The sequence below is a fragment of the Microtus oregoni genome, unplaced genomic scaffold, assembly GCF_018167655.1.
Source record: "Microtus oregoni isolate MIOR12 unplaced genomic scaffold, Mior012 000000F_ref0000247, whole genome shotgun sequence".
Taxonomy (NCBI): Eukaryota; Metazoa; Chordata; class Mammalia; order Rodentia; family Cricetidae; genus Microtus; species Microtus oregoni.
Window position 1 is genome coordinate 79,748,253 of NW_024543059.1, and position 26,410 is coordinate 79,774,662.

At 41.9% G+C, this 26,410-nt stretch overlaps 1 protein-coding gene across 4 annotated transcripts in view; it reads left to right on the top strand.

Moving 5' to 3' along the window:
* LOC121451988 (bifunctional heparan sulfate N-deacetylase/N-sulfotransferase 3) overlaps positions 1-26,410 on the top strand; it is a 131,313-nt gene that overhangs the window by 89,476 nt on the left and 15,427 nt on the right. For 2 of the 4 annotated variants that reach the window (XM_041657845.1, XM_041657854.1), the window contains exons 7-12: positions 8,780-8,962; positions 10,507-10,603; positions 13,998-14,121; positions 18,164-18,338; positions 22,107-22,277; positions 24,211-24,320. In XM_041657845.1, the coding sequence (XP_041513779.1) occupies positions 8,780-8,962; positions 10,507-10,603; positions 13,998-14,121; positions 18,164-18,338; positions 22,107-22,277; positions 24,211-24,320 (860 nt within the window). Of the gene's footprint in view, positions 1-8,779; positions 8,963-10,506; positions 10,604-13,997; positions 14,122-18,163; positions 18,339-22,106; positions 22,278-24,210; positions 24,321-26,410 lie in introns of those variants that run through there. The other 2 variants (XR_005974763.1, XM_041657859.1) reach the window with 2 other exon arrangements.

Here is a 26,410-nt window from a genome sequence, read left to right on the forward strand (position 1 = left end):
TTCCCTTTTCCCTCAGAAACCAGAGACGAAAACTCTCTGACCCCCTTAACAGAACTAAAACAAAAGCCGTACCTGTTCATACGGCATGGATAACACGCAGCATGTGGCCTGTCTCTTCCTTCTCCTGGGGATAGGCATAATCAAAGTATTCTCTCAGCCTGGCATGCATAGGGAAAGGACTTGACATCTATTAGAACAAGCAATTCTATACTGAATTGATGGCCTCTGGAGAGAAGAAAGACTCGCTATAAATGCATACTTTTCAGCCTTGAGAAAATACAAATGTGCATCTTTATGTTTGATTAACTCTAGCAAAATGTTATCAAGAAGGTTCAAACTAAGGTGGACTTGCTTTATTTCTTTAATCGTAGAACTACAAAGGCAAAGATAGGAGGATCTCTGTGAATTTAAGGCTAGCCTGGTCTACATAGTAAGTTCCAAGGTAGCCTATCTCAAAAAAAGGAAAAGAAGAAAGGGGGGAAGAGAGGGAAAAAGGGAAAGAGGAAGGGAGGAAAGAAAAGAAAGTTCAAACATTTTCTTTTGTGGGCACGGGGAGGTACCATGAACACTAGTCAATGGGAGTTAGAGTTCTAGTTAGACACCAGCTCTACTTCCCTGTGTTCAATGAGATATGTAGGTGTTTCTTCAGCAACAAGGCCTTGCGATCAGTTTGTGGAGAGCAACTAATAACCTGAGTTATTTAGGGGTTTTCCTGGGGTCCCTATTAGATGTGGTTCATTCCTGGCACTGAAGATTTCAGTCAGTGGTAAGAGAAATCTGGTTGCGGTTTTGTTAGAGCTGAGGTGCTCATATGAAGGTCTATGCCCAACCCAAAGTCCTCCATGTGATATAATAGTGAACAGAAAAGCAAACAAAATGTCAGACTGAGAAAATAGCTGAAAGGGACAGAAGACCCCTGCCTTCTTTCCCCTGCCCTATTTCCTTCCCTACTTCCATTAATAAGGCAAATTTTCTGTTTCAACAGGTAGCCTTCCCTAGTCATTAATATTTAATGAAACCATTTACTTAAAGCTGTATGTCACTTTCACAGTTTCCATTGTGTCTAAGGTCACCTGATTGTGAATAATAATAATAATAATAATAATAATAATAATAATAATGTTCTTGAGACAATGAGAACTACTGAGAACTCAAGAACAGTGGCAATGGGTTTTTGATCCTACTGCACGTACTGGCTTTGGGGGAGCCTAGGCAGTTTGGATGCTCACCTTACTAGACCTGGATGGAGGTGGGTGGTCCTTGGACTTCCCACAGGTCAGGGAACCCTGATTGCTCTTCGAGCTGATGAGGGAGGGGAACTTGATCGGGGGAGGGAGAGGGAAATGGGAGGCGGTGGCGGGGAGGAGGCAGAAATCTTTAATAAATAAATAAATTAAAAAAAATAAATAAATAAAATTATGTTGGACACAAAAAAGAAAGAAAGATAAAAATAATAATAATGTCAAAGCAAAACATTTTTGAAATTTTTCTATAAGTCTAACTGGTTTGCACTTTAATCAAGACAAATATACCTTCAGTTTCATAACATTATCGAGTCCCTCAGATCTTTTCTCAGCAGCTTGTGCCATGTGGAAGGACTAATGATTTTGCCATGTGAACAATGCTAACTGCTGATTCCGCTTAACAAGGTGGTTTACATAGTTCCTAAGAAATTGGAAGTAAGTAATATAGAATAGTATCACCCATAGAATGTTTTTTATAAATAACATTTTTACGAGATTTAGAATTTAAATAGCAAGATATGAGTCAAATGTAGATTACCCACTACGAATTATTTTTAAATAGATATCTAACCTGCTTAGAGTCTTCCATGAACTAAACTCTTGCCCTGAGTTAGAGACCCTTATTGTCTTGATCATTCGTCTGTTGCTATGAAGAGACACCATGACCACAGCAACCCATTTTTAAAAAAGCATATAATTGAGGCTTGCTTACCATTTCAAAGGGTTAGTTCATTATTACCATAGTAGGGAGCATGGTGGCACACAGACAGACATGTGTTGGAGAAGGAACTGGCAGTTCTACATTCAGATCTGCGAGCAGCAGGGTGAGAGAGGCACTGGGTCTGGCTTGGGGTTTTTTAACCTAAAAACCCACCCCCAGTGACACACTTCATCCAACAAGGCCACGCCTCCTAAGCCTTCTCGATCTGTGCTTGCCCTGATGACTAAGCATTCAAATATGAGTCTACAGGAGCCATTCTTTTTCAAATCACCACACCTACGATGACTTTTCCCAGTGCTGATGAATAACTTGCCACCTTTGCGGTTTGTGGCCATTGCTGTTTTGACTCTTAAAGCTTAAGCTTTTTTAAATATTTTTGTTTCTTCTGCATCTTTACACAGCTTCATGCCTTACTTGTACAGCTAGGATTGTCTTGCCCTGCTAGGCCCTGGTAAATTTTTATGCCAAATATCATTGTTGAAAATACCATGTTTCAGTTGAAACACTTACATGCAGTTTGTATGGTAACCAAACACCAGTTCTTTCTAATAAAGGTGGGGCATCTTGGGTTCTTTCATCAGTGTCTAGCAGGCGGATTTTCTTCATTCTCTTCTTCCTTGTGGTTTGAGTATTTACCCTCTACATGAAGAAATAAAATTCTGAACTAACTTGGAACTCCCATGACTCCTCAAAAAACACTGGATTAAAGGAACTATCTTAAAATAAGAAAATAAATATTTAAAAATATTGTTTAAGTAATAAGGGGGTCCAAGTGGATACACATGGATCTCCCTAGAAAGGGGAAGCATAGATCTCCTGGGTGGAGTGGGTGCAGCTGAGCATGGTAACTTAAGGGATCAAATGGGGGGAAATGGGGAAGAGTGCTGAGAGAGATTACTGGAAAGGGGAACTTCATGGGATCTGGTAGAAGCCTGATGCAAGGGAAATTCCCCAAAGTCTAGAAGGATGGTCCCAACTAAGATGCAGTAAATGCATAGCCTGAACTGGCCATGCCTGGCGATCTGATTGGTGACTACTCCAGGTGTCAGCAGAGAGCCTTATGGAGGCAGATTCAGAGACCCAGGGCCAAACATTGGACTGAGCTCAGGGAGTCCTGATGAGGAGAGGAAGGAGGAATTGTAGGAGCTGGGGGATCAGGAATAGTGTAGAAAAACCCACAGAAACAGCTACCCTGGCTCATGGGAACTCAGAGTCTGAACCAACAACCAAGGAGCCTGCAAGGGACTGACCTAGGCCTTCTGCGTATATGTGACAGTTGTGTAGCTTATTCTATTTGTGGAAATCCTGACAGTGGAGCAGAGGCTATCCCTGGTGCTATGGCTGACTCTTGGGAATCTATTCCCCATGCAAAATTGCCTTGCCTGAATATAGGGGCAGGTGCTTGGTCTTAAGGTAGCTTGATATGCCATGTATTATTGATGCCCATGGGAGGCCTGCCCCTCTCTGAGTGAATATGGAGGAGGAGTGGATTGAGGAGGGGAAGCAAAGGAGAGGCTGGGGAGGACATGAAAGGAGAGGAGGAAGGGGAGGCTGTAATCAGGATGTAAAATAAATTAATTAAAAAAATAAGTTTTAAATGATCAGAAACATAGTGAGCACAGCAAAGGAAACAGTGAAGGAATAGCCTCCAGATGGAAGACAACCTTTGCCGACGTATGTTTAAATTAATGTCTAGAATAAAGAACTCAATAAATTAAACAGCCAAATTCTTAAATCATCCCATCAGTAAATAGGCCAATGAATAGACAGCTCTTAACAGTAAAAATTCTAGTGGTCAATAGATATATGAAAAAACTGTTAAATATCCTTAGATATCAGAGAAATGCTAGTAAAACCCTGTATTGTGAGTCTCTGGCCCTAGTCAAAAGGGCTGTCATCAAGGAAACAGGCAAAAAGTGCTAACTAGTGGGAATACAAACCAGCCACTACAGAACCAGTGTGGAGGCTCCTCACGAAACTGGAAATGGAATCCAACCACAGCATTCATAATTGAATATGTTATTTGTATGCTCATTAAAAAAGAATAGTAAACAAATGAAGTACAAACTTAGGGGGCGTTCCCACCTTTTGAAAGTGTAATACTTTTTCATTCACAAATGAATTGACAAGTTTGATGTGTTGTTTCCCCTTCCAGGCATGGTTCAGCCCTGTGAGCTAGCGTGCTAACTGCCCCCCCCCCACCAGTGAGTTCGGTCCTTGTGGCTGCCAAAATTCAGTTCATTCACATATGAACCAAAGTCAGATTTTCATGTGGTCCATTTTCTTTCCATTTCTTTTTCATCTCCCAAGTCTTTGAAGTTAAATTAGACACATTCTCAAACATGTATTTCAATTTCCTCTCTACATTTTCATGATGCTGGAGGGGCAGGGCTTTAAAACTAAGATGGAAAATGGTTCCTGCAGGAGAACGAAGATGTTTGTGCTACAAAACCGAGCAACACCTTTGTGGTATGCGCCTGTCTGCGTAAGAGAGGTTTTCCTTCTAATTGATCGCCTCTGAAACCATCGTCTGCAGTAACTGTGTTCTTTCGTCTCTTCCTGAAAGTCTGAAGCTACAAAACCAACTGTGTCTGTTCCCTAAACTGCTGAAGTCGGCTCTTCCAGAATAATGAGAGACAACATCAGAACAGCACAAGGCAGAGACACAATGCGGACTTAATTGAAAATCGCTGGTGTCAGAGCTGGAATGACCGCGTGAAATACGAACATGTGTTCCGAAGCTAAATCATTAACAATGAGTTCCAGCAGAGTTATTTCTGATACCTAGCAGAGACATTCATTCGTCAGTTACTGGCTTGTAACCAAAGGGCTGAAATTGTGGTTCTGATCGTAGCGTCAGGAAAGCTAAGCAAGTAATGGCCAAGAAGACAAAACACATCAAGCTAAATTGCTTTAAATTGCATTGACCTCATCCCTGTACCTTTGAAACCTGTCCCTAATTGAGAGCAATTGATTCGCCCTCGCGGCTCTCTTTTAAAGCTTGCCAGATCTCAAATTCAAAATGTTAAGGCCTTTCTGAAGATCATTCCTCAGCCGAGTTTCCTCTGAGATGATTGAAGGATGAGCATGGAGCAAGGCAAGCATTAAAACAGAACTCGGTGAATGTAAACCTTTGAAATCGAAGTCACATCTGTTTGCTGCCATTAGAGCAATAACATGAATGCGAAACTGTCAACGGAAAACAGGAGAGCACAAACTATGGACGATATGCCAAGTTCTCAAAACTCGCCTCTCATATGCCAGCTGTATCCTAGCCCCTCTCTTACCTGCATAACCCCTGTAGAGTGTAACCAGGAACTTCAGTGAGCAGGAGAAAAAGTTGAATCATCACTGATTGGAGATTACTTTTTATTCCTGGTAGCTTGTACCTTCCAGCACTATTAAAAGAAACACTACATATAATGAGTAGACCTCAGTTCTACAAACACTAACAGCCTATTCAATTCGGTTTTTAAGTGTTTCCTTAATTGGTCAGAGAAGGCAATAATATAGTCATTGATCTTGATGAATCATATTTAGCGACAGGACTCTATAACAAAGGCAATATCCTGCAATAGTTGTTGAAAGAGAGCACAAAGTACAATGAAGTGGAAAGAAGCCTGCATGGGTACACCAGGAGGAGCAAGTTACATGCACAAATGCAGGGATGCATTCCCTAGGATGGGAAGCAGAAGATGATAGGTGAAAACATGAGGTAGGAAGATGTTTGATGGACTCTTGAAGTACAGAGGGTGTGGTGGTAGGACTGTGGTATACGGTATGGTGACCACGTGGCCACTCTTTACTGAGATATACTGTGACTATCATAGAGCACATCAGATTTGCTAGACCTAGTCTTAAGGGTGCAGAACACTGCAGGTTCAGGCGCCTGGTGTATGTGCTTAGCCAAGGAGAAAAGCTACCATCAGGGATTGTGTCTGACTGCCTCAAAGTCAGGATCCTGCCCAAGCACGAAACTCCCTCATTACTGAAGGACTCTCAGTTGCACTCAGCCAAAGAAGACTGATGATTGTGTCATCATTGTCTTCCCATGCCCCTCCCACAGCGGGCACATCAGGGCCAGATCTTGATCAGAAAACTCGCTCCTGGGAAAACTCACAAAGAGGGGCATCATCTCACAACCCTTTGTGTGACATATGTTTGTATGGAAGCCACTGGTAAACCACCCAGTCAACCTGTGTCTGGGTCTGGGCTGAGAATGTAGAAGAGTAACTCCCCACCAGTGTCCTGAAAGTCAACCCTCAGCCCAAAAGGATTGTGAAAGCTAAGATTAATTGAAAGAAAAATAAATTAATGATGAAAGACTCCCCAAGCCGATACTTAGATGTTCACATGTGAAATTTAGGGAAAGGATATAGGCAGGAGTAGTTTGAAATTAGTGAATCAGCATGGTGATTCCACCTAGAGACAAGCAGGTAAAGAACAAAGCCCAGAGAAACAGCCTAGCCAAAGAATGCAAAGTTTGTTTCCAAAGAGAGATCCTACCTCAAAGGAATGCAGTGGAGAGTTATAAAGAAAACTTAATCCCCTCCTTTGGTCTCCGTATGTTCCTAGGACTGCAAACCCACTCAAGCCCCTGTGAATGCATCAGATACACATACAAGAAGGGACTGGGCTGCCAGGGAGAAGCCTCAGCAAGTGAAAGTGCTTGTTCTAGACCTGAGGAGCAGAGTTCAACGCAGTTAATTAGATAACTTTAAGAAGAGGAGGAAGAGATTAGGACCATACACTAAGATGTTATTAGTAGTTCTCATTGTGTTTTCCCTGAAGCTGTGCTGAAATATCTCCGTGTTGGAAGGGAAATCAATGGGAGAACTGCTTCCCAGTCTCACTGGCAGGTCAGTGAAAAAGATGATTTAAGAAGCTATGGGGGGGGGGGGCTGAAGAGATGGGTACAGACTGCTCTTTCAGAGGACCTGGGTTTAATTCTCAGCATCCACATGGCAGCTCACAACTCTCTATCACTCCAAGATCTGATACTCTCAAATAGACATACACGCTGGCAAAACACCAACACACAAAAATAAAAATAAGTTATTTTAAAAAAAGAAGCTATGAGTGAAGTCCCAAGTCGCTGGCAGTAGAATGTTGCCTAATAGAAAAGATCAGAAGATGGATGCAGAAAAATAAGGGGTAAGGGGTGGCAGATCTGAGCTGGTGAGCTGCTGGAACACTGCTATAAAATAGAAAAATGATGTTTCTTCAAACTAGTAGGAGCATCAATGACTATAATACTATAAATAGCTATTGTTTGTTACACAACAGGCGGTGTTCTGGGTTTCTTTATCACTGTAATGGCGACCCTAAGGTCACTCTACAGGTTCCCCTGCTGTCAGTCTGGAGTCAGTGAGCTCCCACTAGCTCAGGTCAGCCATTTCTGTGGGTTTCCCCATCATGGTCTTGACCCCTTTGCTCATATTATCGCTCCTCTCTCTCTCCAACTAGACTGTGGGAGCTTGTCCCAGTGCTTAGCTGTGGATCTCTGAATCTGCTTCCATCAGTTGCTACATGAAGGTTCTATGATGACATTTAAGGTAGTCATCAATGTGATCACAGGGGAAGGCCAGTGCAGGCACCCTCTCCACTACTGCTTAGGGTCTTAGCTGGGGTCATCCTTGTGGATTCCCAGGAATTTCCCTGGTGCCCCATAATAGCTCCCTGAATCTAGATATTTCTTTCCTTGCTCTCATCTCTGTTCTTCACCCATCTTGGCCATCTGGTTTCCTCGTGTTCTCCTTCCCCTTCCCCTTCTCTCCTCCCACTCCCCTTCTCCCCCCCCTCTGACAATGCTCCCAATTTTCTCAGGAGATCTTGCTTATTTCCCCTTCCCAGGGGGATCCATGTATGTCTCTCTTGGGGTTCTCCTTGTTACCTAGCTTCTCTGGGGTCATAGCCTGGTTATCCTTTGCTTTATGTCTAATATCCACTTATGAGTAAGTACATACTGTGTTTGTCTTTCTGGGTCTGAGTTACCTCACTCAGGATGGTTTTTTTTCTAGTTCCATCCATTTGCCTGAAAATTTCAAAATGTCATTTTTAAAAAAAAAAATCATTGAGTAGTACTCCATTGTGTAAATGAACCACATTTTCTTTATCTATTCTTCAATTGAGGACCATCTAGGTTGTTTCTAGGTTCTTGCTATACCTTGCTCAGCCTAGATATAGCGGGGAGGGCCTTGGTCCTACCTCAAAGTGATGAGCCAGACTGTGTTGGCTCCCAATGGGAGGCCTCACCCTCTCTGAGGAGTGGATGGGGGTGGGATGGGTGGGAGGAAGGTAGGGGAGTGTGAGGAGAGGAGGAGAAAGATTGTTTGAGAGAGCGAGAGAGCCAGAAGGATAATTTTTAAGGCTTCGGTTTTGAGAGTGAAAATAATAAGAATGATGGGGCTCATCAGAGAGCTGTGGCTGCGCTGACAAGCTGGGCACTAGTTAAAAGTCGCCCTCCAAGTGTTCTGAAAGTTCTAAGATCTGTTCAGGCAGAGGGGCGAGAACACAACTGAATAATCGCGTTCAGAACTTTTCTCGTGAAAGCCTGGAGACTCTGCCCCGTGAAGTACAGGATACTGATGCTTCGCTCTCTCTCCCGTGAAGTACAGGATACTGATGCTTCGTCTTATGTTGTGGGGACTGCATTTCATGTCGGATAGCAAGGTGACTTTTTCTTAGGTCTTAATTGAAAATCCTTATACAGACCATTTAATTCAAAAAGCTAAATCTAATGTTGGTATGATCATACTGCCCTCTAGTGTTAAAATAATCCATGTTTATGCCAAAGTTTATTTACCTTTTTCAGATCAGTATTTTCATGACCCATTTGTCTAACTATGGAAATGACCGACTGGGATTATATACATTTGTGAATCTAGCCAACTTTGTGCACACCTGGACCAACCTGCGTCTTCACACCCTGCCTCCAGCTCAGCTGGCTCACAAGTATTTTGAGCTCTTTCCTGATCAGAAAGACCCTCTCTGGCAGGTAAAATCAGATCAATAATTGGTACAAATAGTTAGTCGCACAAACTGTTTGTGGTTGTGTGACATTATCCAAATGTGAGAACTCAGAGTATCTGATTTCAAACTGTGCATTTGGGAAACATTAAGGTCTGAGAAACTACTTCCTACTGAATGGTAGGCCTATATTATTGCTAACCTTTCCCCATCCGAAAGTATAGAGTATTGAGTGAAGGATTCTATAGGCAGCAATGTTTTCAAACAGGAGCGAGAAGTCAATGTTCAGACTGCCAAAAGTTGAAAACAGATAATGATAAATAAGTAGTGTTTTAGCAGTTGGCCATCTAGTCAACCTTACATGCACACACACACATACACACACACATGTGTCTGTAGATACCAGTCCACATTAGCAGTTCTCTGGAGGAAGCTCGGTGCTGATAGGCTGTACTGGTTTTTGTTGGTGTCACAAGCATCCTTCTTACCCACAATAAATCACCAAGTGCTAGCCACTTGAAACACATCCAACTTCCCCAGTGGGTTCACCCCTTATCTTTAAGCTCGAATCACTATCCTTATAAAAGAGTGATTTAAATCAAACTGTTGTACAGAGCCGCAACTAAAAGAAATCCATCCCTCTTGTCTTTGCTTCATATAAACAAGTCTATTTAACTTCACAGATCTATAGTGTTAGCTGACCAGAAGGAAAGGGTGATCCTGCTTGCTCGTTCATGAGACAGTACTAATCAATGCTGTAATCTTTCCCCTACATTAGTGTGCACACTGTATCTTAGCAGAAAGTATGTTCTAGATACAAATACACGGTCTGTCAAAGGGTAACCTGTGTAATTTAAAAGTTCACCTTCATTATACACTTCTAAAATTGGGGACTTTCAGCATCACAGTCAGTAAAGTTACATCTTCAGATGTGTATTTACCAAATTTTGAAGGTAGCTGGAAGGAATTGACTGATTCAGTTACTTTGAAGAAAAATAATAATAAGGTCCAAGGGAACCTTAAGTAGCGCGCTTTAGTGAATGCTCAAGAGTGTATCTCCCTTTAGGCTGTGGTTCTCAGCCTTCCTATGCTGTGACATTTAATTCAGTTCCTCATGTATGGTAACTCCAGCCATAAAATTATTTATGTTGCTATTTCATAACCGTAATTTTGCTGCTGTTACAAATTGTAATATAGAGGTTTGCCAAAGGGGTTGTGACCCACTGGTTGAGAACCAAATGCTGTAGACTAACAGAAAGAACAGTGTATTCCCAACAGGCTCACATCTTGAAGGGGAGAGGTTAACTGTTGAATTGCCAGGAGCAGGAAAACATGATCTACCTCTCCCCATCCTAATCCCTCACTCTCAACCAAAGGACTGAAAGAAATCCAAAGCTTCACGAAGGCCACCTCCCAGCTTTCAGTTTTCAAAAGAGACCCCTAGCTTATCATGCTGCCTCCTTGGGTATCTCAAAATGAAGATTGGAGACTCTAGCTCAAAAGTGGATGCACACACACACACACACACACACACACACACACATAACATCTCTATATTCCTCTCCCATACAGAACCCCTGTGATGACAAACGCCACAGAGACATTTGGTCTAAAGAAAAAACCTGTGATCGTTTACCAAAATTCTTGGTAATCGGACCCCAGAAAACTGGTAAGAACATTTAATACTACTATCAAATAAAGTAAAACAACTAGACAATTAGTCCTCATTGCAGCAGGACCTTGAGCCTCCTGTAAAGCTGCTGAAGCGACAGCATACATTACAACATAGTCCGACGCCATCTTGTTCAGCCGGGTACCATTCTAAGGCTTTGTAGGGCTGTGTAAAAGCACGGGGGGGGGGGGGGGGGGGGGGGGACATGGATGTCACTTGAAAGACAGCACTCAGTGTGCTGGCATGTCTTTTTTTTTTCCCCAAGGCTCTTACTCCAGAAGTGTACTTAACATTTCCAAAACTAAAACTGATTTTGTGTTTAGAAAGTGACCGACAGGTTTGCTCAAATGCCAAGGGAGAGACATATGTAAGTAACCTGGGTCTTTATAAGAAATCTTTTCCGGAAAAAAACGGTCTCGACTTTTCAGATACAATTTACATTCTTGCAGAGATAACTTCTTTTTTACGATCCAAAAAATAAAAAAATCTTTGACAAGCAGAATTACTTGACATAAACAAAGCTTTCTGCTATCAAGCTGTTGATTCAAACCCAGGAGGAATCGACTGCACACCTTCCTAAACTGGCATGCAATTTGTTCCCCCTTAAACTTCTTGTTTCTGTGAAGCTCACTATTCAGGTGAAGCCCAGTGGAAGTTTTAATGCCAAACATTTGAACTGCATCCTGCATGATAAATTAGTCGGGGGCCCTCGGATTCTGTCTTCATAGAAAACTGCCTTGCATGGCAGTCCCTTTCCTCGTCTCTGAGGATGACTTTGAATTCTGTGCAAGATCAGCAGACTTGGACGCGTCATTGTTTTTAATGGCATTCGCAAATAGTAAGAGAGTATGCGTAAAAACGGCAGGCATCCCTCCCCTTGTGCGTTCCCTTGTCCTTATTTACTCAAAAGTCTAAGGATGCTTAGGAAAACATTGGAAATGACCTCAGTGGCCTCGATCGGGCAGCACATAACCCCATCATCACTGCTCACCTCTGTCTGGATCTTGGCAGAGCCAGCTTGCATCCGAACCCTACAGGATCCATTGCTTCTCCTACCACACTGGATGCAGACACTTTAGCTGATGTCAAGTGACAGCAGAAGTGTTACACGGTACCCTAAACCCTGCTGAGTTTTAAAAAGGACATTTATGCTGCTATTTAGATATGGCTTTTGCCTTTGGCATAAAATCGTTATAGAAAAATGATTATTTTGTGGAAATTAATTTTCCAAGTTTTGGGGGGAATTGTCATTTACATCATCCAATAAAGTTAGCCCATTCTAAATTCTGAATTAGGCAAATGTTACATGGCTCTGTTTGGGGACTATTTCCACGTAGCACAATGTCAGAAGCTTGGTGGGACCCTGATAGTGAGTCTTTTCTCTCCTAATGAACAGATTAGGAAGTTAAGTCACTGCATTCACATAGTAGTGATGCTCAAAATGCAACGAATGCTTGGTCCTAGAGTTTTCCTGACTCTCCTCTCTCACTGTGACTTTCAGTTGTGATACACGCCATACCCCTTAGCTTCACTTTTCTCCTTGTTCTTTAATTTAAAAAAGAAGAAGACAATCACCAGAGCAGCAGCATAGATATTACAGGGCTTCACAGAAGAGAAATTCCTGAGCCACACCTTAGACCTACTGAGTCAGAAACCCTGGGATGGGTACAGATGCCTGTGTGAGCCAGACTCGGCTACAGCCAGAGTCTGAGCATCAGTGCTGAGTGGAGGTGCTGAAGACCACTGGCATTGTCTATCACAGGTCCCTGCATTTCACCCCACACAGTCTGCTTGTCTGTGGGCAAAGTGCTCACCGTTCAGCTTGGTTATATAACCTTGGCACAGTGCCTCTTTTAATTCGTTCTTCAGACAGCCTTATAGTTGACAGATCTTTTAACCATTTTCATACTGTACAGATACTGTATATTGAAGTGCAATTTTAAAGAAAACTTTAAGGAATAAGAAAATGTCAAATTTTGTACAAATGGCAGCATGGCAAATGAGAATGGTGACTTCTAAAAGTGAGATTTCTCTTGCTGTCTTTTGACCTGAAATGAAATTGACAGAGCACATTCCATTATCACACCAGTTAGATCACACCAGTGTGCAGAAACTACAGGGAACCTTTGTATCCTAGGAATATTGAATGTGTAGACAAGAGATAACTTAGATGATGCTCTCACAAACCCAGTCATAGTTGCTAGTGACTCTAAATCTTGCGCGAACTGATCCCAAACTGCCTTCCTTCCTCCTGGAGTAACCTGAGCCACACACTTTACCTCCTGACATAGGTGAAAACAACCCTAACTTTACACCTTCAAAAATGACACTGTCACTCCCAAACTGTGTACCTCTGATGCGCCATTCTGTTTCCAATAAATGTAAATTTTGTGTTAATGGCACTAAAAGAAAAAAAACACCAATTCTCTTCAAATTTTAGCAATTTAAATTATTTTTGAGCATTTGTTTGTGTAGGTACACTTGTTAAAAAATTAAATTCTTAATTAGCTTTCATAGGCCTCAGGAAGAACATTGTATCAAAGTTTATGTTATATCAAACATTATAGCAAACAAGTATCAGTTTGGGTAATTAAATATATTAAATAATGATACAGTTCACTTACATTTTTTTAATTTAAAAAATCTTGAGTTATAGGATGTCTTTTTTTCTTTTTCTCTCCTTGTTTATTTTTCTCTCATATACTATATCCCAATTACAACTTCCTCTCCTCCACTCCACCCAGTCCCCCACCTACCTACCCTCTCCCCCAGATCTCCTGCTCCTCCATTTCCCTTCAGAAAAGAGCAGGCCTCCCAGTGATATCAATCAAACATGCTGTAACAAGATGCACAAAGACTAGGCACAAACCTTCATATCAAGACTGCATGAGGCAACCCAGTGGGAGAAAAAGATCCGAAAAGCAGATCAAGGAGTCAGAGACATTCCCACTCCTGCAGTTAGGAGTCCCAAGGACACCCCAAGCTAAACAACCGCAGCATGCATGCAGAGCATATAGGCATGCAGAGCATATAGGGTGATGTTTAGCATCCGAGAAAATCTGTGGAATAGATGAAGAGATGATTTTTTTTCCTTTGAAAAAAACTGCAGTAAAGAAAAGCTAACAGCCAAAGTTACAGATCAAACCAGTGACTCAGCTGACATTAAAAGCCAGTTTCCCAGCGTTGGCTCAGAGACTCTTCCTCCCATCATTTTTTCTCCATTGTTAAGAACATTGCCTCCCATTAGCTGCTGGTGGTCTGTTGGGTTTGCCGAGGAGTCCACTGAAAGAATCTGCCTGGATGGTTATAAAGAGTATCTTAGTGACTGAAATACTAAAGGTGAGAAACTGATTCTGCACTCGTTGATTTCTAACCCCTGCTGTCATTTCAGGTACCACGGCCTTGTGTCTGTTCCTGATTATGCATCCTTCCATCCTTAGTAACTCCCCCAGCCCAAAATCCTTTGAGGAGGTACAGTTCTTTAATAGAAATAACTACCACAGGGGGATTGATTGGTAAGATGGGTTACTAGTATAAATCTAAAAGTATATGTACCGTGCACAGTATAAACTTGGTGCTAATATTTAGAAACCTCAGAGAAGTTTGTGACCACAGATAAAATTCATGTGACACCTCTTAGAAACCAGTTAACCAGCATAAAGAAGCACAAAAGTTATTCTCAGAAAGGCTTGCCAGTTAATGGGAGGGCTGCTTGCCTCAGAAGACCCATGTATCAGTTGATGTTAACTGTCTTTGAAGGGAATAGCAGGTGTGCATTCATAGAAATAGGGTACGCCCCAGGAATGTCACTCTGCCCTCGTGCACTTTTCATGAAGTGATGCTGTGGTCAGAATATATCATTTCCTGTCATGTTTTGAGGAAAATGGCAAAAAAGGAACTAAAAGTAGAAATGTATGTATATTTTATGAGTAATGAAAGCTGTAAACTGAATTTTGAAGGTATAGATAAAAAATTAATTTTTGTCTTCAAGATAAAATTAAAACGTGTTAAGTATCTGAAGAAAATGATTAAAATTAGAAGTAATTTAAATATAGACAAGCTATTAAAATGTTAAAAATGGGTGGACCAAAATAGCATATTGATCCTAAGACATGTTTGAAGGGCTTTCTCCTGATGTCAAATGCTGAGCATCATGGGAAGCAGTACATCCTCCCAGAGCATAGACATAACCTCCCGTATTCACTGTAGAGTAGTCACGAGCCTCTGTGGTCATGATCACACAATCTGGCACGTGAGCTCAATTTTCCAAGGACCAGCTGTCGCAAGAGGTCCTTGTGGGTAATCTAGAAAACTAATGAGGTGAGTATCACTTGAGAATCTACAGATGCTGCATCCTAATTGTCCTGTAGTTCATGGCCCATTCTTCCACACTGTGTTGGATATTAACTAATTTGTAGTCTTAAATAAACTAACAACTACTTCAGCCTCTGTAGCCACTCTCTCAAATAGAATAGTAGAACATTGACATTGGCACAAAATTAGGGCTTAAAAACAAACCGTTAAGAGTAAATACTAGTAAAATCCTTGGTGTTACTGGAACTTAAGAATAATCTATTTTGATTATTATATATAATCAATTATAAATAATCATAAATTATTTCAGAGAAAATCTTTTTGATCATAAGCTAATAATGTGTGTCAAAACTGTAATAAAAATTAAAAAATCTTCAAGTAGTATACAAAAAAATGACACAAATAGCTAAGTATAACTCACTAGGGCAAGGGTGTAGCTCGGTGGTAAGTGTTGCCTGGTACACGCAGGGCCTGGAGTCAATACCCAACCCTGCAGAACATAAGTAAACAAATGAAGAAGGCATCATCGATCTAAATACAGATCTGCAAAAGTTCCCCAAATGCTTTTGATTGACAAATTATACATTATAAAAGGCAATTTATGCAAATAATAGATAATGGTAACTGCAAGTGTCATTTTATAGCTATGATTACAGCTTTGCTCCCAACAGCATCAGGTGTGTTCCCAGGCAGAGTGCCTGGGTTCCCTGTGAAGCATCGCCCCATCAACTGTGATTTGGGGGTTTTGATTCCACGGGGCTGACAATTGTGTGCCTCCGAGTTCTGCGACCATTCTAACAATTTGCTTATACACAACTGATCTAGTGCAAATCTGCTTTTGTTCTAAGATCTGGATAAAGCTAGGACCATTTTAACCGACAAGTAGACTAAACGTATAAATAAGGTACAAACAAATAGGTCAAATGAAAATTTTAAAATTTCATCTTTGATGAAATAGCCAAAATCTGCAGTGAGGAGGTGTCAGGGAAATATCTGCCTTACTCATACATGTAAGTTTTATGCTTTATGATTTAAATTATTTTTAATGTATAGGGGTGAGTGGCGAGCTAGATTGGGTGTGTGGACAGTCATAGAGCCCTGTCAGCATTTGGAACCTCAACGGTTATAGCCTGGCTTGAGTACAATCAACTGAAAACTCTTAGGATGAGATCAGGGAAAAGTATTTGCTAGGGATGGAAAGAGAAGGGATCCCAAGAGCATGCTGGCCAGTAGTCTAGCTTAAATGGCCAGCGACAGGTTCTGTGAAGGAATCTGTCTCAAAAAAAAAAAAAAAATCAAGGTGGAGAATAACAGAGAAAGTTCCCAACATCAAGCTCCGACCTCCACATATGCATGCAGGGGTAAGCACACACACACACACACACACACACACACACACACACACTGTACATGCATCACACGCAGACACAAAAAAATTAAGAAGACATTCAGTGTTAGTGAAAATCAATCACAGATAAACATACAATGCTGCAAGAAGTACTTCTGAGTTATCTCTTTTTTTGATGCAGAAGTCTTCCTCTTTTCAGAAGTCTGAAAATTTGCGGGGCCCTGCATTCATATGTAACCTTCACGTCACTGTAATCGGCTTGCCAATCCTTTGGCTGTCCTGAATATTTAGTCTCCAAGAGTGATCCTACTGGAGAAATTCCAGGTCCCACTCTGGAAATGCAGGCCAGAAGGTCTTGTATTTGCTAGTTCCTCAAGGGTCTGTTCCTTTGAGCTCCTAGAGAATAAGGCAGTGTGATCAAACAAAACAGTTCCAGTTTCTGTGCAAACCTCTGAAACTAGGGAAGATCAACAGCATAGGTCCAACAGCCAGGACGACCTGCAGGGCTTTTCAAAGCCCGAATTGTCACAGGCATAAAAGACAAATGAGAAAGTGGGATGTCTTTCATTGTTAAAAAGCCATCAAATGTCAGCACCCCTGTCCGTTTTAGTCATTATTTTTGGATGCTTTTTCAGAAGAAACAGGTTTGAGATAAACTTGTAGCAAACGGGGTCAGACACTCATGATAATCCCAGCCCCTAGAAGCAGTGTAAGCGTCTAAATAAGAAAGCCGAAGTGTGGCATTTCTATAGATTGTACACCACAAGAGAAAGCAGATCATGCCCCTCAAATGTCTTCACATCTCTTCTCCTTTGAAAGGGAGTCAAATGGCCAGCCCAGAAGGGCCGTTCATGGAACACACAGCAAGATTTTGTTGCTCTAGGTGTCTAGACTTCTGTTCCCTCAGTTACACTTTGCTTTGGGATAACAGCTGGAATCCTAGCCGAATCGCAATCAGGTTAAAAGACAGTGTCACATGGTCTGAGAAGGAGTCACGTGGCCTTTGGGGTGACGTGAGCCACACTGGAAACTGAAGCCATCGTGCGAATGTTGATGATGGCTCTTGCTCGGTAATTACTGAGCTACCCGCATCCTGAAGGCGCAGTGACTTGCAGGTTAAAGGGAGGAGAGGGCAGAGTGAGGTCATTATTATAAAATGTAAGTCCTAGAGGTTCCATTTTAAACAAAAGCCCTTACTGCTATAGAAATGAGCGGGTGTATTATGCTGACTGACCATGCTTGCACCAATGGAACATTAAGCAGATCTCTATAGCTCTATGCTTGGGCCAGCATACATTGCTGAGTTCACACTCCTGACAATTTCACTTCTCATATGCAGGAAATATTGATCACATTTTGTACTAAATTCCAAAGAGAGACAAGGTAATATATTTTAAAAGGGAAGAAATGGGCAGTGTTTACAACAGACATAATCTGTGCTCTGATACCCCATGATTAAACATACTAGCCAGACTCAATGGTGTGGCGTAACATGTGTTTACTGTGATAACAAAAACTATCTTGTATGAATTCTTTTGAATGTCTTAACTAAGTGTACCCTGTGTTTTATCACATCCTCTTTGGCTCGGGGTCTCTGTGCTGGTTTCGGTTTCCATGCATTTTGCCCAGGAGCTGCAGTTTGATCACTTTGTTTCTCAATCTTTGTGTTCCCCCATAACTTTGTTTTTTCTGAAGTTAAGCAATGCAAAAAGTATTGTGTAGGAGAACATTGCTAGTGCTTTGAATGTGTTTCCTTTGCCACCTGGAGGGACGACTGCAGAGCTTGGGTGTCAGTGTTTTAGGGGAGAGATGAACTTGCTGGCTGCCTTTAACGTCTTCAGTCGGCAGCGTATAAACGTGAGAGGCTTGTTTTGAAGAAAGATACTACTTCCTAGGTACATGGATTTCTTCCCAGTCCCGTCTAACGTCACCAGTGACTTTCTGTTTGAGAAGAGTGCCAATTACTTCCATTCAGAGGAAGCTCCTAAAAGGGCCGCTTCTCTAGTCCCCAAAGCCAAGATCATCACCATACTCATTGACCCTTCGGACAGAGCCTACTCCTGGTACCAGGTAAGGAAGAGATGTGCTCAATTGAGAGAAGAGCATGCGCAGTGGAAGTGTTACCTCCATTTGGAGGGCAGATCTTCTTTTAATGGGGGCATCTGTCGATGTGGTTACCCATGCAGCTCTGTGTGTGTGTGTGTGTACGTGCGCGTGCACCTGCTCATGCGTGCGTTTATGCATGTATACACATGCCACAGATGTTATTTCTCAGGAGCTATCCACCTTGCACCTTTCTTTTGAGATGGGGTCTCTTGATGAGAGCGGAAACTCACTGGTTAGGCCATATAGACTGGCCATTGAGCGCCAGGGTTCTTCCTGTCTGTGGCTCCCAACCGCTGAAATTACAAGCACGTACCATTACATCTGGCTTTGTGTATGAGTTCTGAGGATAAAAAGCAGGTCCTCACATCTGTAGAGCAGGCAATTTGCCAGCTAAACTGTTTCCCCAGCCCCAACGTCTTGGATTTGAATAGACGAGAAGACCTACTAGTTAACTGAACTGATGTGTGCAGTAAAGTTGATGCTTTACTTTTGGTTTTCCAGAAGAAACAAACATTCTCAGATTTTTTTTTTCAATTTTCTTTAATATGATAACTTTACTTAATAAAATGTATTAGTGCAATGAATTGCAGTTGAAAAAATATAACAAAATATTATGTTTTGTGTATACGTGTACATGTTTACACATGCATTTTAAAGTAAATGTCATAGTTTAAAATCATTTTTTTCAAACATGTGCCTAAATTTAAAAGTGCTAGATGATGTTTTTATCCAGGATTTATAGGTTATAAGGGTTCTTTGGCAACTCTACCATTGTGTTTCAAAAGCAACAGTAGGAGGATGTGCAGAGAAGTGAACATGGCGGTGTTCAGGGACGCTGCTGACCTCCCCCTCCCAGCTCAGGGTGCAGAGGTGTAAACATGGCGGTGTTCAGTGTCCCTGCTGACCCCAGCTCAGGATGCAGAGAGTGAACATGGCAGTGTTCAGGGACGCTGATGACCCCTCTCCGAAGTCTCTCAAGTGACTCCTACTGAAGAAGGGACGGGGTGACAAAGCATCCTCAGAGTCCTCCGTCCCTGAAAGCCCAGCCTCTCTAAAGTGCCCCATGCCATCTTCTGGGTGCTTATTGTCCTTTTGTCCATGATGTTTGTTAGAACTTAACAAAGAGTCACTCTTGCTGAGTCTTTATAACGCCCATCAATATTTTAATCACCTAATAAAATGTGGACAAAGTTAAGCTTACACATACAACAAAATTGAGGGGTTTTTTGTTTTTAATCTCTATGAATTTTTAGTTAACCTTTCTTGGTTCTGTAATTTGGTTTGATTTCATTGTTTGAGACAGAGACTCATGTTGCCCAGCTGGCCTGCAGTTTGCTAAGTAGCAGAGGAAGAGTTAGCTCTTCCTCTTCCTCCCATCTTCCCCCCAAGTGCTGGGATGAAAATTTTGCACTAGTCATGCATAGGTGATCATTTTTAAATGCTTTCTTAATGTTTATATGTTCATCTGGTCATCAAAGAATGGCAATGATTTTCGCCAATTATTGTTTTAAAAGTGATTTGACTTAGTAGATGTTAACACTGCTTTTGGACAATTGGAGAAATAGTATGTTTAAGTAAGCACAAAAACTAGAAAGACAGAAATTATGCACAGACTCATGCAGCGATAAAGCTCAGCTTAAAACTAAGCTAGATTTATTAGCAGAGTTGGAGCAACAGAAGTTGTCATTGGGCAATCTTTAAAGTAAGGAAGGATTGGGGGATTTTTATTGTTTTTATTGAGTTATATATTTTTCTTCACTGCCTTCCCTTCCTCTCCTTCCTCTCCCCTCACCTTCTACCCTCTCCCATGGTCCCCATGCTCCCAATTTACTCAAGACACCTTGTCTTTTTCTACTTCCCCTGTAGATTAGATCCATGTATGTCTCTCTTAGGGTCCTCATTGTTGTCTAGGTCCTCTGAGGTTGTGCACTGTAGGCTGGTTTAGGATTTGTAATAGCAAAAGAGGTAAAAATTCCAATGGAGTGTTTTGATAGTACAAATGGAGCTATATGTAAAGGGGGCATCCGCAGGGCAGGGCAAAAACAGAGGCCAATGGTCTATTTCCTAGGATACTGTAATGTTAAGATAAATGTAGGAAGTTGTGTTTACAAAAGCTTATTAACTGAGATTCTGCAGGTGAGTTGAATTCCCTGTGTTCTAAGTGGCGCACACAGTCCAGAGCCTCCAGCATAAATAGGTGTTTTACAACATGTCATTGGTGTAATTTCAGATACGTGTGTGTGTGTGTGTGTGTGTGTGTGTGTGTGTGTGATGTAAGTACAGGTGCCCAAAGAGGCCAAAAGAGGGTATTGGATGCCTTGGAACTGGATTTACAAGTGGCTGTGCATAGGCCAGCACAGGCGCTGAGAAATGAACTTGGGTCCTCTATCATAAGAGTCCTCGCTCCTGACCACTGACCCATCTCTACCAGCCCTGGTAGCTAACTTCTTGACAGCTGTGCTATTAGAGAAGAAAGTGTACCAAAGCATTGCACCCTTTTCTAGTTAGCAGAAACAGTAACTCCCGATTCACACGTGGAAGGACATATTGTGAGATGGTTCAGTGACAGGGACTGGGAGCAGAGTCCCAGGAAGGGATAGACTTAGAGAGACAACAATAGAGGTCATCTACACAAGAGGGCATGGAGCCCTCCTAGAGAGATAAGATCCCAGAAATCCACAGCCTCGCATCAGTTTTCATTGCAAATCCAGAGACATCTCTCCATCAAAATATACGTAAATTTGCAAGTTGGCAATTTCATTTTCTGCCACCTACTTTTTCCAAAAAGTATCTGGACAAAAGAAAGCGATGCAGCTTAAGTGGCCCAAAAGCAAAGCAGAGAATTGGCAACCGCTTAGCCCCTGAAGATTGGGAATACACACACGCAACAGCTAAAAGGCTTTGAACCAACAAAACTTCATAAATATTGCAAATAAATCACTCCACGGTGGATGAACAGAGGCTGACGGAGCCTGCAGTGCAGTAACCAATATCCCAGTCGCAGCAAATTTGCTATTCAACTAGATGTGGTGAACAGCCACAGACTGGCCACTGCACCTGAGTGCTTATTGATCAATTTAAGGAGAATGTGATTCTCTTGAGCCCATAGGCCTAAGATGGAGCCATTAGGAAACATTTTCATATTTCAATTGCTGCTTTCTACATTTTCTTATTCTGGTTCACCACAGAGGTTGCCATTAGATAAAATAACCTTGGCTTTTAGAGGCTAGGTAATGCGTGGCAGAATCTGTAGATCTCGCATAATATGTATCCCAGAGTTTATATTAGTCCCTTCATATGAAATAGTCAGTAAGGGCTTGCTAATCAAAACCTACTTCAAGAGTAGGATTAGCAGGGTGCTTTCTTAATAGAGATATTTATTGAACATGATGATTGGTTCGATTATAGACTGGCAAAGGAACATGAACACAGATTTTGAAAGTTTGCATAAATGTATAGATTGAGGGAAAACTTGGTAATATTGGTCAAGAAACACTATCAACAAAATTTAGCCCCTACTACCTAAGTTTCCAAAAAGTATGACCTCACCAGTATCTTAAGTTTAAACTTTGATGCTCCAAGCACAGTTTCATGTTTCATTAATTTCAAAACAAATAACTTTCCAGTAGGGTGGCATTCCTTCCTAAAGCTTTGAGAGTTGTCGAAAGATTGAGTTTTAATTATTTACGTCTATAGTTCAAGTTAATTTAGTTGTCCGCCTTCTCACTGCAGCACCAGCGGTCCCATGAAGACCCCACAGCTCTGAAGTTTAGCTTCTATGAAGTGATCTCTGCTGGCCCCCATGCACCCTGGGAACTTCGAACTCTGCAGAAGAGATGCTTGGTCCCTGGGTGGTATGCCAACCACATTGAGAGATGGCTTGTTTATTTCCCTCCCTTTCAGGTATGAAACAACCAGGATTTACAGCATGTAACTATCTCATTAAGTGTTTACCTGAGACACAGCCAAAACATTACTAGGCTTCATCCTTTAGTTGCAAGTGATGACACTGGTAGAGAAGATAATAGGAAGAAATCAAAAAGTGGGTTAATGTATCACGGGCTAATTTTACCTACTCGTTTCTTGGCACTAGCGTGCCATCTCTGACTTCAGAACCGGAAAAGCTTCAACTCACCAGGTCCTGTGAATAAAACCTAATGAAAGGGGGCGCCATTCCCAAACCAGATAGACACCGTTTCAGTTAAAAAAGTGCCATGATTTCTCTTCTGAAACACTTGCTGAAATCATCATAGATTCCATTCCTCTCATGTCTTGCTTTTTCTCTTTGACTTGGCGTCACCTCCCATGATCACCCAGTAGTCCCTACCCTGGATAGCACAAGCAGCCCAGTGACATCAGACATGAGTCCTATGGATCTAAAGCCATGTGTCCACTCTGATGGCTGTAACAACTTACAGCTAACTAAACATTACAGTTAAATAAAACCAAAAACTCGGCTCATTTTCATTAGGTATGTGGGAAAGCTGAGTAACTCCATGTTAGACGTAGCAGTCTGCCCATGCCATGGTAAGTTCTCTTGAATATCCAGCGTAGACAACTAAAACTGCTGGAAGGGGGGCTTCAACAAAGTTGTGTGACAAGGTCTATGGCTTCTGTCATGGCCTATGCCACTTTGTCCGACTGGGTTATCTTTCACCGCTCACCAGAGAAACGAATTCTTGCCCTGGGTTTCTTTTGGTTTTGTTGTTATTATACACTTTGTTTTCTTGAGGCAGAGTCTCAGTCTACAGCACCGACTGACCTCGTGTCCACAAAAGTCCTCCTGCTTCAGCCTCCCGAGTGCCAGTGTTATAGGTGTGGTGCCTGTTAGATTCTTTTATATATATTATTGTTATTATGTATATGTGTCTGTGTATCGCATGTGTGAGGGTTCCCACAGAGGCCAAAAAATCACATCAGATCACATGGAGTCAGAGCTTCAGGGGGCTGTGAACCACCTTATGTGGGTTCCGGGAACTGACCCCTGCTGTACTACAGGAGTGCTACCTCATGCTTAAACACTAAGCCTTCCTACCCTTCCACTTCATCTCTTTTTTGTTGTTTTGTGAAACAACATCCTGGAACTCATTCACACTGTAGACCAGGCTAGCCTCAAACACAGAGATCCACCTGCCTCTGCCTCCTCAGTGTTAGGATTAAAGGCATGCACAACCACAACTGGCCCCATTCATTTCTTGAGCATCATTCTGCCTATGTTCAGGTCTCTGGAAATCTTGCCTCTCTCTTCATGGGTTATCTAAGTATTTCTCAAATGCTGCTCCCGGATGGAAATGGGAGGTGATAGGTCCCTAGCTCCTTATACTTCAGCTTATTATTATAACCTTTCTGTTTAAGAGATGGGGCCAGAGAAAGGAGGTAACTGTTGTTGCTGTTTAAGATGCAGGATCTCACACTATTCCTGGCCGTAAGCACACAGTCTCTCTGACTTGGTCTCTTGAGTGCTGGGATTTGAGGCATGAGCCAGCATTCTGACTTAATTGAAACTTCCTTCTGTACTGTAGTCATGGGTGTGACCATAAGTGATGCCACCCTTGTGTCGGGACCTCAGTCACTTTCCTAAGCACACTGTCTCCCCACACTGTTGTGGCTTCCCTATCATTTCCCTGACTTCTCAGATAATATCAGAATGCCTAATTACTATGACTTATTTACAAGTTAAGAATGAAAATGACTTGATTGCATCTCCAGACAATGTGTGCATATCCCCATGGACAGTGCCTGAATAAGTACGTGAATTTGTCATTATACAGTTTCCACATGTTCTTTCAACATCCACGTCTTTTTTTTCTTCCTTATTACTACTTCGGTAATTCAGTTGCTAATTATCGACGGACAGCAGCTAAGAAGTGACCCTGCAGCCGTGATGGATGAAGTACAGAAGTTTCTAGGAGTCTCGCCTCATTATAACTACTCTGAAGCTTTAACGTAAGTTTGTATTCTAATTAGTTTATTGAAGTCAGGAAGGAACTGATTGTAAAGGAATTGCAGTTGGATGATGGGATTGGCTGGTTAGGGGCTCTTAGGACGTTGATTATCTTCTAAGTTAACATCCTCCAATTGAGGAAGAACTCACACTGCGTGACAAAGAAATGTCCTAAGTCTTCTTAATGCTTAACCAGGCAGATTTTTCCTAGAAGGAACATGGAGAAAAAATAGCTGTGGCTCATTAAACCAGGAACCTTAGAAGAAGAAGATGCTACTTGAAATAAGTAGGTGCCCTGCCTAGTTTTATGTCAACTTGACACAAGCTAGAGTCGTCTTAAAGAAGGGAACCTCAATTGAGAAAATGTTTAAATAAGATCCAGCTGTAAGGCATTTTCTTAAGTATATATTGTTGGGAAAGGTTCAGCCCATTGTGGGTCGTTCCATCCCGGGGCTGGTGGTCCTGGGTTCTATAAGAAAGCAGGCTGAGCAAGCCATAATGAGGAAGCCAGTAAACAGTACTCCTGCATGGCCTCTGCATCAACTCCTGCCTCCAAGTTCCTACCCTGTTTGAGTTCCTGTCCTGACTTTCTTTGATGATGAACTATGATGTGGAAGAGTAAACCAAATAAACCTGTCCTTGCTTTGGTTGTGATGCTTCATGACAGCAATAGTAACCTTAACTAAGATAGTGGGAAGAGCAGAGCCCACTTAACAGGCGATATTGAGACTTCTTAGGGACATGAAGACATGACTGACATGGTTTATGAACTGACCTTTGTGTGACTTTCAGAAACAATGTCATATAGCAAGGAATGCCCCGTGGCTTACTGGATGGGGGGGGGGGGGGCACTGTGATGCGCCTAAGCATGCTTTCTTCTCTTGCTTGTCTTTACCTGCTGTGAATCTGTCCCTGTTAACCTTCCTTCTGCAGTGATGGTTTGGGTTTGGTTTGTTGGTTTGTTTTGATTTGGGGGATTGCTAGTTTTTGCTGTTTTTCTTAAGTAGCTAACTGTAAACTGGGTCTAGGGAGAGGAAAGACAGGCAGTATGGTGTTAAGGAAGCGATTGCTCTTCTGCTGTGTCTGTGCCTTGAAGCTCATGCCCTCGGTGCCTTTCTCACATCACCCTGGTCCTCCCTCTGCAGTGAGTCATGAGGACAATGCTTGCTTTCCTCTCAACCAAGCAACTCAGCGGAGGTACCGAGATGAACTGGCTACAAACCACATTCTCACTATATATTTCTTTAATTCTAGAATTTATGGATTGAGTCTTAAAGAAACTGAAAAAATACGTTGTGAAATATTTCTACTGTTATTGTCTTAAAATACAGCATTTTATTAATTTGAGAATTCCATGTAATATGTTCATATTCGCCTCCCCACTCCTCCTCCTAACTCCTTCCCTATCCATCCCACACCAGCTTCCCCCTTCCAACTTCATCCCTTTATCTTTTCATCCACATTTAACATCATCATCATCATCATTTCTTTGGTCATGTCATTTCCTCCTCTAGCTTCTCCCAGATAAAACTCAGTTCCCTAAGCCATCTGGGTTTGCTTCTGCTGATACACTTCATTTCATGACAATTTAGAAAGTGAGAAAAGGGTTCCTTTTTCCTTTCAGCCTCCCTTGCAGCAAAGACATCAAACACTGCCGACGCCAGGTACCAACTGTATGTAGAGACTTTTGGCTTAGAGGCCAAAGGATCCTGCAACTCCGCAGTTTTGAGCTTTCTTCCTGGGAGTCTCTTCCTTTGCCGTTACTATTCACATGCTGGGCTAGTTTTCTATACTCGCAGGATGGCCAGTTTCGTGGAGTTTTAGTCGAGCACTGATAGACACAGCTTTAAGTATTTAACATTCAATCTAACCGTAAAGAAAGCTGAGTGCTTTTACTTTGCAGTTAGAAATTCAAGTCCACCTTCTGCTCCTGGTGTCGCTCTGAAAAGAAAGCTTTTATTTTCCAAACGATTTTCTATTTCAAGTTGGCTTATCTTTGTATCTTTTTATAGGGTCTCTGGAAAAGCATTCTGTTTCAGAGAAAAGAAATAAAGTCGTCTCTAAAGACATCATCTCTTTTTCTCGTAGAATA